General features: G+C 44.6%; 1 protein-coding gene across 4 annotated transcripts in view; it reads right to left on the reverse strand.

Annotated features, from left to right (window-relative positions):
• Positions 1–4,231: 4,231 nt before the first annotated feature.
• LOC119383616 (regulating synaptic membrane exocytosis protein 2) overlaps positions 4,232–14,398 on the reverse strand; it is a 242,646-nt gene continuing 232,479 nt past the window's right edge. For all 4 annotated transcript variants that reach the window (XM_037651873.2, XM_049412593.1, XM_049412592.1 and 1 more), the window contains exons 19-21: positions 11,653–12,024; positions 9,655–9,794; positions 4,232–7,703 (exon numbers count right to left, since the gene is read on the reverse strand). In XM_037651873.2, coding sequence (XP_037507801.1) covers positions 7,500–7,703; positions 9,655–9,794; positions 11,653–12,024 — 716 coding nt within the window. In that variant the 3' untranslated portion in view covers positions 4,232–7,499. The remainder of the gene's footprint in view (positions 7,704–9,654; positions 9,795–11,652; positions 12,025–14,398) is intronic.

Below are 14,398 nucleotides of genomic sequence, written 5' to 3' on the forward strand. Positions count from 1 at the left end.
TGCAGAGATTTTCGTCACTGGTGTCGGGTTCACTTGCCACTGTGTTAGAATCGATATACTCATGGCGGCGTTTGTGGTGTCCTGACTTCTTTCTTGTGTCTGTGTTTGCACGCCCTGTCTTTTTAGAATGAACTCATGGCAGTTAGCCATAAATTAGTGCCTCAGATATTTGGTATTGAATACCATATATGACGACTTGTGGTCTGTAATATAGTGTTAGTGCCTTTTAAGAGTAAGACTGTAGTTTTTACCTGTAACATTATGATGCTGCCTTTCTTCCAAAGTTGTACAATCTCCTTTGAGCCCGGTGCCTTGGTGAGTGATTGTGTTTTTCTCTTTGTTTTTGTTCGTTGCTAGAGCTGTATAGTGTAGCGTGTAGAAGTGTAACACACACATTATTTATCATAGTATTGCCAGGATTCCTTGTCTTAAGCACAAATTATTAAATATTCATAGTACTTGGCGACGTCTACGCTTTAGTGAATTATGTGTCCTCTGCTATAGGCTGCCTCGTTAAAGGCAATATGATATTGATTTTGAGCATAATCTGTGCACAAATGACACGATTGATTGTGAGAAGACCAAGGTCAAAGCAGCGATTAAATAAATTGCTGGGAATTCACCTGTCAGAGCATTGCACTTAATGGGTTTCGATACCTTGAACTTTACTTTGTCCTGTAGCCGTAGCCTCCTTAAAACCTGTCTTAAGTAGAGCACTACGTTGCTTAAGATATTGACACACATTGTCATTTACAAAGCTACAATTATTGTAGTTTGAGAAATTTGAGATCTATCAATATTCTATGTGTGCATTATTTTCCTGTAGAATTTATGCTATAATAATTGAAAAAGTTGTTGACTCTTCAACTAATTCTGTCCCCAACTTATTTCGCCATTCTGCGTTTATAAGTGACTCAAAGCAGCATGTACTAGACAGTAACTTTCTTCCTTAAAAGCAGATATTAAGGGTTGCCATCTCTTTGTAGCCACCGCTTTTAATGCAAGAGGACAGTCTAATGGGTGTGCAGTGTTTGCAGCATTTTGTACCTGCTCTGCAGCTGCATTATCACTTTTGAACGTGTGCTTTTATGGTTTTAAATACACCCCAAAGGGACGCAGCTATTTTCAGAGTGTCTGATAGCCATTTGTAAAGTTGGTAACTGTTAATTGATCCCTTACGCCCCAAAAAGGCGTCAGTTAAACTGTTGTGTGGTCTGACACTCCTCTTATGACACTACTGGGTGTTGAGCATTCGTATGCACCCCCAAGAAAAAGACATTACATTATTACATGCTCCAAATAACACCCTTTTTGAAAAGCACAACTCAGAAGAATGTGTTTTATGTGAGGAACTACACAGGATACCTTTTTCGTTTTGCATTCTATACCAAAACTTCAAATTTTCAGCTGGAGTTGAGCCTTTTCTCATCAGCTTATTTATACACCTAGCATCCCTCTCGTTACAGAATGATTGAGACTCGTTTTTCATTTCTTCTGGCCGTCAGCACAGATCTCCGATGATGAACACTATTTCCTTGCTTGCTGAAAGCTGGTTTGAGGCTTCAGCCTAGTTCATCTCTAGTTTTCGCTGGTTTCCAATGTCAAGTGAGTGTGCGTGTGTCTTTTAGTTTACCTTAAGTGCTGTCATGCGAGCATCATGTCTTATGTTTGCATTGTTGGAAACGCACTGAAGATTATTAAATATCCGTCCTGTACATGATACTTTGTCACGTTCATTGTTGTCGTGCAACTAGGTTCACTCTCCAACCTCTGCCCCCAAAATAACATCGCTTACCTTTGCACATCACACCGTGCAGTGAAAATAAGTGTTAATCTACGCACATGTGTATGCCTCGCATGCTGCAGTCAGGCTCTGGGCTTTGTTCTTCTTGGTGCAAAGTGTGCCATTGACATTTTTCATTTTAAGAAATCTGCAAGATTGTATGCTAAAGTGCAAGGGACCCGCTCCTCATTTCTAGCAGACTGCTTTCAGTTGCTGTACATTCTGGCTAAATACTGTACATTCAAGCACAGAACTTGCAATGGTATATTCAAGACATAACCTAGTGTGGCCATGTCAATGGAGCCAAATGGCGGTGCAGAGTTTAACCAGAGAGGACGTGAACTAAACAAATGCAGTAACCAACCCTGTTCTACTTGACTATTTCTGTAAAGCATCATTGGCAATGTAATTGTTAATATGCAGTGTTTGAAAAAGTTTTTGATAAGCGTTCCCGTGTAACATGCAGGGGTGAGACAGCTGCGCATATTGCACATTTTTGATACGATTCCTTTTGCCTGCGCCAAACTGCTCCAAAAGCTTAACAATTGCAAAAATTGCACCGAACTGCTCTAAAACAGCCTCAAAAGCAAGAGTTTTGATGCCCATGTCAGCTCCAGTGTGGAAAAAAGGTTTAGTTGACAACATGATTTTCCAAGCAGCACTTCCCAGTGCCAGGAATAGCAAGAAAATGAGACATTCGCAGAACCCATAGGCGCGCCCAAGCATGTTTCTTCTATGCACCTCTCTAACGAAGGCTCCGATGGTGCCGCCATAACCTCCCGTGACTGCTGTAAATATGTGTGACCTCCCCAAAAATGTGCTGCTTCTACTCGCTGTGCTGTGTGGTCTGGCTCTTCTGTTGCTTATGGAAAATTATCGAGTGGCCTGCGTAGCGGGGTTGACTTTCAGGTTCTTTGTTGTGCGTAGTGTCTTCCTCCAGTCACTGCGGTTTTCGTGTCGACGCTGCTGCGTGTGGTCACCTATGCGCATGTTTGCCACAGGAGTGTCATTACACGTCATAGCATACTAGGCTGAGGTGAGTACCTTGTTATGTCAATGCGGCGACAAATAGCTTCGTGCATGTGACGCGTCTCCACGACGCTCTAGCGGTTTTGCACGAGAAGGCAGCTGCGGACGTATGCAAAACATGTTTGTCGTCCCCTAATAGAAGTGTGCAGTGTGCTTACAATGATGCTACGCTTGCAGTACAACACGCACGCATTTGATGAGATAGTTAGTGCAGTGAGGTTTCTTGGCGCTTGCGCTGCACTATTGAAGGTGGTCTTGCATGAGGCAGCAGCGAGCGGCTGGTGCAGCGTGCTTTTGTTGTCGCCTGCTAAAAGCGGGCAGTACACTTGATGCTATGTCAACTGCACGGCCGAGCAGATAGCTGAAGGCGCTTATTGTGATGTGCTCCCGACAAAGACTAACACTGCCCTGCAGGAAGCTCTGCGGAATTTTGAAAAGCTAAATAAGCAGACCTACAAACAGCCAAAGGCATAATCTGCTAAATCATGTCACTGATCTTAAGCAAAGGCCAACTGCTGTCTAACTACAATTCTTGTACATCACAATTTTGTTATTTTTGAGAAGTTTTAGGCTTTTTCGTGTTTCTTTTCTTCAAATGTTTATGAAGTGAACCTAGTTTTCAGAACGTTTTTTCAGTTATTTCAGATGTTGTTTGTTACTCGAGCTAGATAGGTCTCTTGATATGTAAAAAGGTAGTGTAGTTCATATTTGGCGATTATCTGTTGAAAAGCTTTCTCCAAAGGCTGTTTCAGAGTTATATGTATTCTAAGCCGATTAAACTGTGCACTTGTCCCCCCATGTTGCTACAAATTTGTTTTTTCAAGCTTCTAAGGTGACATATTAAATGCCACTAACTGCTCCAAATCAAGGTTCTTCTGCTCCAGAACTGAAGTTTTACTGCTCTAGAAACTGCTCCCGATTCAATTTCAGCAGTCTCATGCCTGAACATGCCAAGGCTTATTGCACTGTGGTTGTTACAATACAAAAGTGGTTTTTACAGGCTTATTTGTGGCAATCTGTGTCTCTCATAACCCTGTGTTCCGTAAAGGATGTTCCGTATTGTCCTCGTTTTTTCTGTCTGTCCAAGTACCCCGTTCACGCTATACAATTCGTCATGACATACCAACTAGCCCAAGCCGCTACCCTTCTAAGGATAATATTAATATGTTTTTGGACAAGCTATAACTCACGGAAGTGTGAGGTAATTTAACGTTAAGTACGAGATATATGAGCTTGTGTGCCCAAGGCCTGGTTATATCGAGATTTATGGAATGCACAACACTCAGTATGACGTGAAATATGAAGTGCTGAAATGTGAGCTGATATGCCGGAGGTCTGGTAATTGAGGAAGCGATGAGTCGTCATAACTGATGGTTACATGCAACGAGATGAGTCAAGTGCACTGCAACAACACTTAGCTGCTTTTAAAGATCAAAAAGGCAAACTGTATTGGTACAGTATACAAAATGCATCAGCAACATCACTGCACCACAAGTCCCAATCCTACCAAGTGTTCCTTTTTTTCCACAATTTTTTTCTCAACACGGCACACGGATATATTTATATCACAAATATCCATGTATTTCTTACTTGTGGGCGTTCTAAGTAAGCCCAAAGCAAGGAGAGAAATGGAAAACGGAAGTAATGAAGTAAAAAAAAACAATAAAACAAAAAGGTTTGTCGAAGAAATGTAACAGAAAACAAGTTTGAGAATGAAGGAATGATGCAGTTGTTGCACAATGGTAGTTCTGTTTTTTTGCACTACTCGCATAACCGCGCCAACTATCGACAGAAGCTTGAAAAAGCACAACTTGTTAGTTATTCGTAAAATAACACAATCTCTTCGTTTCACTCCTCTCCTCCCGTCTTCTTTTTTTTTTTTTCATGCTCGAGCAAACATGCTGCTTCGGCCAGCAGAAAAAGATGATTTCGAAGGACAACCTATGAGGTGATATGGAAGAACTTTACGTGTATCGTGAGAAAAAGTGTGGCAAGCAGTACTCGTATTTGGTTTCTCCAAATTTGGCTGCGGGTGTACCTAGTATGCGAAGCGTAGAGCATCTTTTTATGTATATTACACGTGTGTGTATATATATATATTCATATATATATGTATAATATTTATATATTGTTTGGGATTACAGTCTGCCACTTGCGTGCAGTTCTGTGGATAATGATTACCGGGTCTGCAATTTTTTTTTTCTTTTTTCGCTCGCAGAATTGAATGCGTGTTTCTGGGGTTTTCTACGCTAGAAGCAGTCTTTTTTCCTTCATATTCAGTTAGGTTTCTTGCGATTTTTTTTAAAAACATGTGTATTCCAGTGCACCTTGGTGCTCTTTCTATTGAGAGAAACAAACACTTCAGTTTTCATTTTCGAGGTGTGGACGCGAGAGAAATAAGAAGGCTCGCTTACTGTATTCTCCTGCAGTTCTTGGGCTGCAGCAGATTGCTTTTACTGATTTCCTTCCGTGAGCTGTACTGTTTCTGAAATAATACCCTGCCGATGAGGTAGATGCTACCAAGGGGGAAAACAAAAGGAGCAGGGCTGCCATACACGTCATGTGATTCACAATCTTCTCCCATGTTCTCATAACAGTGGAGCTTGTAGCAACAGTAGCTGTAGAAGTGTAAATGGCGGTAGTAATACTCTAGTAGTATGTCTGAAAGTATGAGGACTCATTAGAAAACAGACAACAACAACAACAAAAAAACTCGAAACGTAAGTTACGGCTGTAATGGAGAGGTACAGCAAAAAATTTAAAAAATGCGGTCTCACTTTTGTTACAACCAAAGTTGCGTATTCCTCTACCAGAATAGCTTTCTTTTTTTTTACTTTGTGAACAAGGCAACAAGATCAGCAGTAACAAATGGAGACAGAGTAATTTGCAACGGGTTAACCTTTGTCTTGCATTACAATGTCCCAGCTTCAGACCAGAGCTGTGAAGCCGAGGGTTTATTTAGCAGGTGAGCCTATGTGTGCAGCGAAATCCACGTTATCGGACTGCTGAAACTGGAACCTTTCCTACGGAGACGAAAAAACTCGAAGGTGTGATGTCGTATTGTAAGAAATGACTCGAAACTGGCATCTCTCTTTTCTTTCCATTTTGATTCAGCAGAGGAGGTTTAAGAAGGAAACGGAAAAAAAAAATCAACTAAGAGCAGACAGTCGCTTCTCTTGTTGGTAGTAGTAGCAGTAATAGTAGTAGTAGTAGTATAGTAGTAGTAGAAGAAGTAGTCGTCTTGTGTGGGCAATAGAAAACAGCAACCACATGTGAAAAGCAAGAACAAAGCACAGCATTGATGGGAAAAAGAGTTTGCAAGAACCAACAACCTTATTTTTTTTTTCGTCTCTCCTCTCGCTCCTCACACTTGCATCACACAACAGCACTTGTCAACAGAACAAGAAGAAAAAACGCGTCGAAGCGATGTCTTCTTAGAGCAGTCGTCATGTATAACAATGCCTAAATGAAAAAAGGAACAGAAACAAGAAACGGCAGATAAGAACAGCATTATGTGTTATACATGTGTGTGTGTATATATATATATATTTATATATGTATATATAGTATTTCACAAGATGATGTGATCAACAATGAGTGATGACACTTTTCCAGCCCATGCACGCACACGGTTCCATCAGGTTAGTACATGGACAGTTCTTTTTCCTAGGCATCCTATAGAAACAGCACAAGATACAGACAGACGTATGCACAGAGCATAACAGGCACTTTCCCTCGAGACTTGAGAGAAGCTTGAAAGTAAAACTTGCTTCCGTCCCTCCTGTTTTATTTTTTTTTACCTAAAGAAAATATAAAAACCGAGAAAGAGCATCTATCGAATGAAATGTAAGGAGGAAAACAAACAGAATGTTGAAATGGAGGAATAGATACGCTTATAAAATCAACGGAAGGCCAACAAGTAGAGAGAGAGATACCATGCTTGGAAAGTTCCGATTTGCACATATGTATAGTATTTATATATCTATTGAATCTGAGCATCTTTTGCTGCAGAAAACAGCTCTCACTTCCTCACCCTCTCTCTCTCTTTCGAGCTTTTTTTTTTGCTGCCCTCACGCACATACCTGTGTGTAAGTGTGTTTTTTTTCCCACGAAAAGGAAAAGAAAGAAAAAAAAACTGCCGGGCGTTGTCTTTCTTTTTTGTTCAGTGGCCGGGCAACGAGCGAGAGTATTCTCGCCTGTCTGCCCGCGCTTGTGTTTCTTTTGTTTCTACTTTGGGGATTTTGGGGAGAGGAAGTGGGAGGCGCCTGGGTGAGAGAGCAAGTTGTCGGGTGGTGTGTGGAGGGGCTCGAGCGAGAAGTACAAGGCAGCAGCGACACCGCATCGGTGTCACACCCTCCTTTCTTCGTCGGGCATCCCTCGTGGTTTTTTTTTTTTGTTGTGTGTGTGTCTCCTTTTGTACGGTTCCTTCTGCACCTCTGGTCAGCCACCGCGGAGCTAAGAGATCGCACCACAGAGTCTCTCTGCCCTCCCCACTGTGAGTCATTTCCTGCACAGTCACAACAACGATGATGGCGGCGATGGCTGCTGCAACCACTCTTCGTCCTCGTCGCGAACCCGGTGGGAATTGTCCGCACTGCCGTGCTCGGGTGCCCCTGTGTCCCCTACTTGTTGTAGTGCCATGGTAGCGCCGCTTGGCGTTGTCGCCTCGCGGCTGCGTATGTCTTTGTCAGCCGAAACTGTCCATGGAGGCGAGCGAGTTTCCTTGCGAAGAAGAGGAGGCGGCCGCGGCGACACTGACCAGTGACGATGGCGGGAACAGCTTGTACCAGCCGATGGTCATGTTGGCCAGGTTCAGCTCGTCGAGCACTATTTGAGCCACGCCCATGAACACCTTCTTCTCCATGCGCCCGTACTCGCCCCAAACCGTCACCTGTGTGGCACGGGTTGGTAGGACAGAGAAGGGAAGAGTGGTCGAGAACAGCTGTGAGACCAAGATGAAAGGCAACATGTGAAAGTATGGTTAACCTATGATGAATAATTGCTGAGGAATATCGATACATACACCCATTTTTTGGGTCTAATCGATAAAAGGGTACTGCGAGGGCATCATGCCGTGATCAATAGATCGACGAGCGGCATATGTGATCAAGAGTTCTGAATACAGCGACCTCTGACCACTCCACCGGATTGAATCAAGAATCCTACGGTCATGCCCGTGCGACATGTGCTCTTGGAGAAAGCGAACGTTGCAAGCATTTCAACACAAACATGCAAATGTTTGTGTGTTTGTGTTGAAATGCCTTCGGACTTTAAAAAACTGTAAGATAATCACAGTTCAGTAGCTTCGTGTGGTCTTGGTACCTTTCAGGTGCACCAGAACATATGGCCTCCACAAAATTGACCGTAGGCAAATGCCTAACCTGCTTGTTGTTCCACTAGCCGAGCTCTCAGTTTTTATTGCTTCAGCACTTTTTCAGCTTCCCTGCTTTCCTGGAGAATGATATTGCAGACTGAAGGAAGGGTTAAGGCAGACTGCATGCCTGCAGGCAGTGCTGCTCTGTACCTGGCTTCAGAAGCACGAGTGCAAATATTCTGGATATCCAGAACCTCTGTGCTGTATAATTGTAACCGGCAAGCATTCAGCCCAAGCACATACAGAGTATGGAGTCTAGTGAACTTGTTGAAAGACAGGTTTAATAGATATTTGATTTAATTCTTGCCAGACAAGCGATGGCCTGTTATTACATGGTGCCACTGGATGCACATGGTCTTTTGAGTATGCCACTATATGCTCAATATGCAGTTCTTGTCTTTCTTTCTTTTAGTAATGTCTTGTTTGAAGTTTTATACAGTACATATGGGCAGTATTTTCAAGTTCGTACACCGCGTTGGTGTCCTTAAGGTGACGACTATATCCATGGTTGAAAGAATAGAGTGCAAGCACAGAAAAATATAAAGCATAGTTAGTACCCACTTAAAGGGGCCCTGCAACATCTTTTAAACATATGTAGAGTGGCATATTGGTCTCAATTGCCTCATGGGTGTCCTGCCACAAAAATCTTTCAAATCTGTTAAATATAAGTGGAGTTATTCCAGAAAACAAGCACATTTTCCTTCCTCTTGTCGCCACGAGTGTGCTGGAAACTATGTGGTTTGGAGGGCAAGGAGGGAATGCGCTGCCCAATAATTATGTCGCTACTCATCGTGGCCTTGAGTTTTTTCTCTTCTCTTTTCTTGGAACATATCGGTTGCTCTTTCTCATTCACACATGTGCGCATATGATATGCGATATGCACATTCAGATATGTGCCCACAGGGTGTTGCCATGTGGGCACATATGTGCATATCACATGATATGCACACGATATGTGGCGGCACCCTGAGGGTGATCATGGTACCCACACAATGAGGCACGTGGCCTTTGAGATCAGACACCCATACACTGGCGCGGTTCATGAAATCGGCCAATATCTGCCACGCCTGCTTACTGTGTATTTGATGACAACATCGCGAAGCATAGAGCAGGTAATGTTTAGCTCCTTATTTTTGACACAGTTGTAAACTCTGAAGCGTGTCATGCAAAAACACATCTAACTCACATATTCATGGGATCCTTGAATACCAGATTGGAAGAGTTTTCTGACTGTGTTCGAGAAGTTTGGGGAGCCTCTTTAAATTTATATCTTACACATACTGTACTGTGATTTGACTCCGTATGTAATTATATAGTCAGAAGAATTTCGTCAATAATTTCAGAAGCCAGATTATAGAGCACTTGGTTGCTGAACAAAATCAGTGCTTGACCATACAGTGTACTCTGTTTTAGAGCCGACTGCTCTTGCCGCTTTGAGGAAGTTGGGAAAAGATGCAAAGGTTCTTACCTGAAGGACACAACCTCGGTAATCTTCGTTAAATATTAGCACCTGCTGGTAAAGTGGATCTAGAGTTCGTCGAGCTGTTGCCGTTTTCGCCTTTGCTATGCATTTTCTGCCGTTGATGAGGTACACCTTGACATAAGGTGCTGAAATGAAGACGAGAAAGTCAAACATTCACCAGGAATGCTTAGTCTGTACATATATATATCTACTTCAAAAGTTGAGATGCAGTACTTTGCAGATTGTTCATGAAGTTAAAAGCATGCAAGCAAACAAAAAGCCTGTACAATAAATATCCACGCTAATGTTTCATGTTTTATGAGCACTGTGTAACCATTGGACGCTTTATTAATGCTGAGATGTAGGGCATACAGTCACTGTGTCGTCGGTTCATTTTTCATTTGGCAGACTGGATTTTACTTGTAAAGCACACACAAACAGCAGGGTTGCTGAGTTGAGTGAATTAACTTTACCAAGATAGCAACTGATAATATTTTTGGACAATTAGTCTTGTAATTACATATTTACAATAAGTGTACTAAATTTAGTACTACTATAGCAATGTCGATTTTGTATAGGTAACGAGAAGTCCCACTGCAATCGCAAGTTGCAACTCCTAAATTTTGCATTGTACCAAACCACAATAGACCACTCTCTGTATGTCTGCTTACTCATATTTCTTACCTCTTAGGAGATAATTTGTCACACATTCGCAGCACTTCCCTAAGGTAACACCATTCCTTTATTGGCCAGTGTTTGAGCACTTGTTCATACATGATTGTGACCACTGCAATAACCTCTGTACTCGTTTGAGTGGCAGCAATTAACTAAGTTGTCCTTCGAATGATGGCTGAGAAGTTCTGATAAATTTGAAGAACTCTGCAGCAAAGGGATGCAGCTTTCACAGCAGGAAGCCTTAACAGGAAAACAAAACTATGTTAAGTCGGTTGACGATAAATTAAAGTACAGTTCTTTCTTCTTTACAGTGCTTTTTGGAGTGCGGAAGGTTTATTATTTGTGGGCTATTTGTTGACAAAAATACGCAGGGCAGTAGATTTCGCAGTATTTAGCGCATTAACCCATCCTTTGACCTTCTTTCTGTAAGCGAGCAGCCATTCTTTCCTAATATGGACATGTGTTGCAGAAACTACAAGCATTTGTCTCGGCATTTGCTTTCTGACTTGAGCAATATAAATTATGATTCTTCGTATAATAAAGTCACATATTTCATGAAAACATATTCTTCGTTCTATTCAATATTTATGATACGCATATATTTGTTATAAGCTAATATTAATAAGAAATATTTATGATTTTCCTTGTTATGCTCTGTTATTCTTTGTATCCAGCAAATTGTTACTAAGAAGGGGGAGCCGAGTGAGTTGGTATTGATCCGTAGAGAAAATTAAGCATTAAAGACGAAACACTAATGATGGGAGAGGACATGATGCATGTGCTTCCTGCATTCCGTTCCCAGAGGAAAAAATGTGGGGCAGCTATGCTCTAGTGGAGCGAAGACCGAGGAAACAGCATGGAGCTGGTGGCATTCCCCTCCCTGTTTCGCTCCTCCTCACCTGCACATCCCTTTCACACCTCTTGCTATACTACATGGCTGTGCTATGCTTTACCCTCTCCCCTCCTCCTCACCCTCAATTTCTTTCCCTATGCATGGCTGTGCTATGCGAGGAGCTGCTTGGCACATACCGGCTTTCTGTGACGCATACCCACCGAGTTTTCTGCAACGCCGGCCTTACTCCGAGCTTAAACAGCCCCGCTGTTACAGAACAGCAACCAGGTTGGTCTCTAAGTGTTCTAAATGTAGTCGGGAGGGAGTTGACGTGCAAACTCCCTTCCGACTACAACTTGCGGTAAGTGCTTTTGTTGCATTCTCTCCCATCATCTGTGTGTCGTCTTTAGTGCCGAATTTTCAACGTGACTCTGTTAAGTCTGTTTTCGTTGTATCGAGGTTTCGACCGCACAGTGTGACCGGCGAGTGGGCCCCACCTGGCAGCATTTTGGCGCCGGGCTTGGGCTGCAGTCCCTTGGCACGTATGACCTCGACTTCGAGGTGCGTGCGCCGGTCGCAGAGTGAGACCTGCAGCTCGCCTAGGATGGGCGAGGCGAGCGCCTGGCGGCCTACCAGCTGGCCGGGCCCCAGCTTGTCGACGAACTTGGCGAACTCGCCGCCGTCGGCTGCGAGCCTGAGCGAAGGCAGCCACGTGGCGCTGTCTCCACTCAAGCTCCCTTCCCCGTCGGACGATACGCTGCTGGCCTGCCGCACCAGGTGGCGCACCTCCTCGGGCGCCACTTCCTCGCTGCGGTGCACGCTGAAGGTCGACGACCGTTTCTTGCGAAAGCCCAGCCGCTTCTTCTGGCCTGCGTTGGACACAAGCAACCACACAAGTCTAATCAGAACTTGTTGCTGGGCTAGTTGGTGTACACTTACGACATCTTCATTTTTAGTGCTAGAAGGACAAACACATCGGCGCTTGACCTGTGTTGTCTCTTATGTGTTTGTACTTTTAGTGCTGGAAATGAAGATGTCAACCATACATGAGTCTGCCTCCTTTGACACCCCCACTTGTGTACTTAGGCGGGGGGGGGGGTGTAACGACAAGGACCCCCCGCCCCTTCCTCCCCCGCCACCCTATGGGCCTTTCACGCAACGGAGACGGCCGGCGCGTTCCCTTTCAGCTTGAATGCGATCGTTGTCTGCCCTCGCACGCTTTCAATCACGTACAAAACATACGACGTGTGCGGCGATGCTATCGCCCTTTGACTTTACGCAGAACCTCACGGCGACGGCCGACGCCGACGGGAAAAATGCGCCTGGAGTGTCCATATAATTGTTATCGCAATAAAAGAGGCAAAATCACGGAGGAAAGTGTGCTTGAGGAGAAGAATCTGCCTGGCCGCAGCTGGTGGCGTGGAAGTGTCACTGTCGAGCGGGGAGGAAATGCAAGTTTCGTCTCACCACGACATACAATGCATCGAGCTTGTTCCCTTCATTAACTTGTTCTACGCTGGCGACCCACAAAAATTTTCGATATTGTCGCATATTTTAACAGTTTTCCCATCTTTTTTTGTTATGTGAAAAAGAAGTGACGGATATTTTAGCGTTACTTATCAGTAAATATTGCCTTAATTACATGTCGTGCTGTGCTCGAAAGCATATCAGACGTTTTGCCGGGGGATTGCTGCCATATTTGAGGCAGCGGGCCTCTGCTAAGAGGGCGACGCACCTACTTTGTCTGCGAGCCGACTCGTATGACAGAGGGCCTGGTGCCTTGACTTTATGTGCATGGCCGCGCGAGCACCGTTTCGCCTCCTGAATAATTTTTACTCTCTGGGTATAACGAATTTCTTTCTGAAAGCGATACAGAACGCAGTATTCATGCGGCATAATACACCTCTTTCATTTTCCTGTGCTACCCCCTGCCGTTTCGGTAGGGTTTTGGAAGAGGCAGGGACAACCGGTATCGCCAGAAGGAAAGCCTCCGAGATGAAAGATACGTTTCGCGACTATTCCGCTAGGGGAAGAGCGCATGCGCCGTGGCATCGTGAAAAAAAAAAGTCAAACAGTTTCACCGCAAGGGCGAAACAATGAATGCGATAGCAACAAATTGTAGTGTTATACGAAGTGAGGCTGGCAGCTAACTTTTGTATCCGATCTCGCGTAACTACAAAACGCTGGTGTAAGAGAATACGGCCGCTCCAGGGAGAGATGCTCTCCGCATAGTTACTTCGCGTTGAGAGCGCAGCACGTAGAAGGGTATACGAGCCGCCCGCTGTGATGGACTGTCGAGATAGCGCGCGCGCCAGCGATCGCGACCGCACCCCTGCTCGCGCGACACCCCTCCCCCTCCGAGCTACGGAGGGTGTATGCGTCTTTTCAAGCTCGTTAATGACGGGCGGGGCGTTTGCTGTCTGCTTCGACGGCAGGCCTCCCGAGCGGGGTGATGTTATCGCATGCACCCTCCGAGCGATGGGCCGTCTTGTTTGAACTCTGCTTCGGCCGCGTTCGTCGCCCCCGCTCGCGCGCGCGCTTTTACCCGCGGTTGAACATACGATGCGCGGAGGGATCTTATCAATTTGGACTTTATACGGGAGAGACATGACGGCAACGGCGACGGCAAAAACCCGTCGAGACTGTCCATATAATTGCTATCGCAATAAAAGGCGAATTATGCTCGGCTGCTGACCCGGAAGTCGCGGGTACGATCCCGGCCGCTGTGGTCGTTTTTCAGAGAGGAGAAATGCTGAATGCCCGTGTAGAACCACAGGTGGTCGAAATTTCCGGAGCTGCTTTACAGCCTGCTTTATAGTCGCATCGTGGTTTTGGCACGTAATGCCCCAGAATTTACTATATATTATTATGCGGGTAATTCTGCATTTTTCGTAATCTAAGGATTAGGTTATAGAGATCTTAAAGAAGTGGCATGAAACCATAACCTCTCTCGTGGCACCATTATATACAGCGTTATACACTATAGTATGGTTGGTTATGAATATAGCTGACAGGCTCATGAGAGGCCAATGGAGGTGTTGTATACATAGTTTTCACGTCACCTCACAGACAGGTTCTCTGCGCTGGGTACCTCAATGGCGGCCACCGTGACTTTTTATATCATTAGAGAGTGTCAGTGCAGGGGAGGACACACAGTCGGTCGGTCTCCGCGTTCTTTTGTGCTCTCCCCAGGCCCGTAGCCAGGGGGGGACCGCCCCCCCCCCCGAAATTTTTATGATACAT

Source organism: Rhipicephalus sanguineus, chromosome 2 (genome assembly GCF_013339695.2).
Source record: "Rhipicephalus sanguineus isolate Rsan-2018 chromosome 2, BIME_Rsan_1.4, whole genome shotgun sequence".
NCBI lineage: Eukaryota > Metazoa > Arthropoda > Arachnida > Ixodida > Ixodidae > Rhipicephalus > Rhipicephalus sanguineus.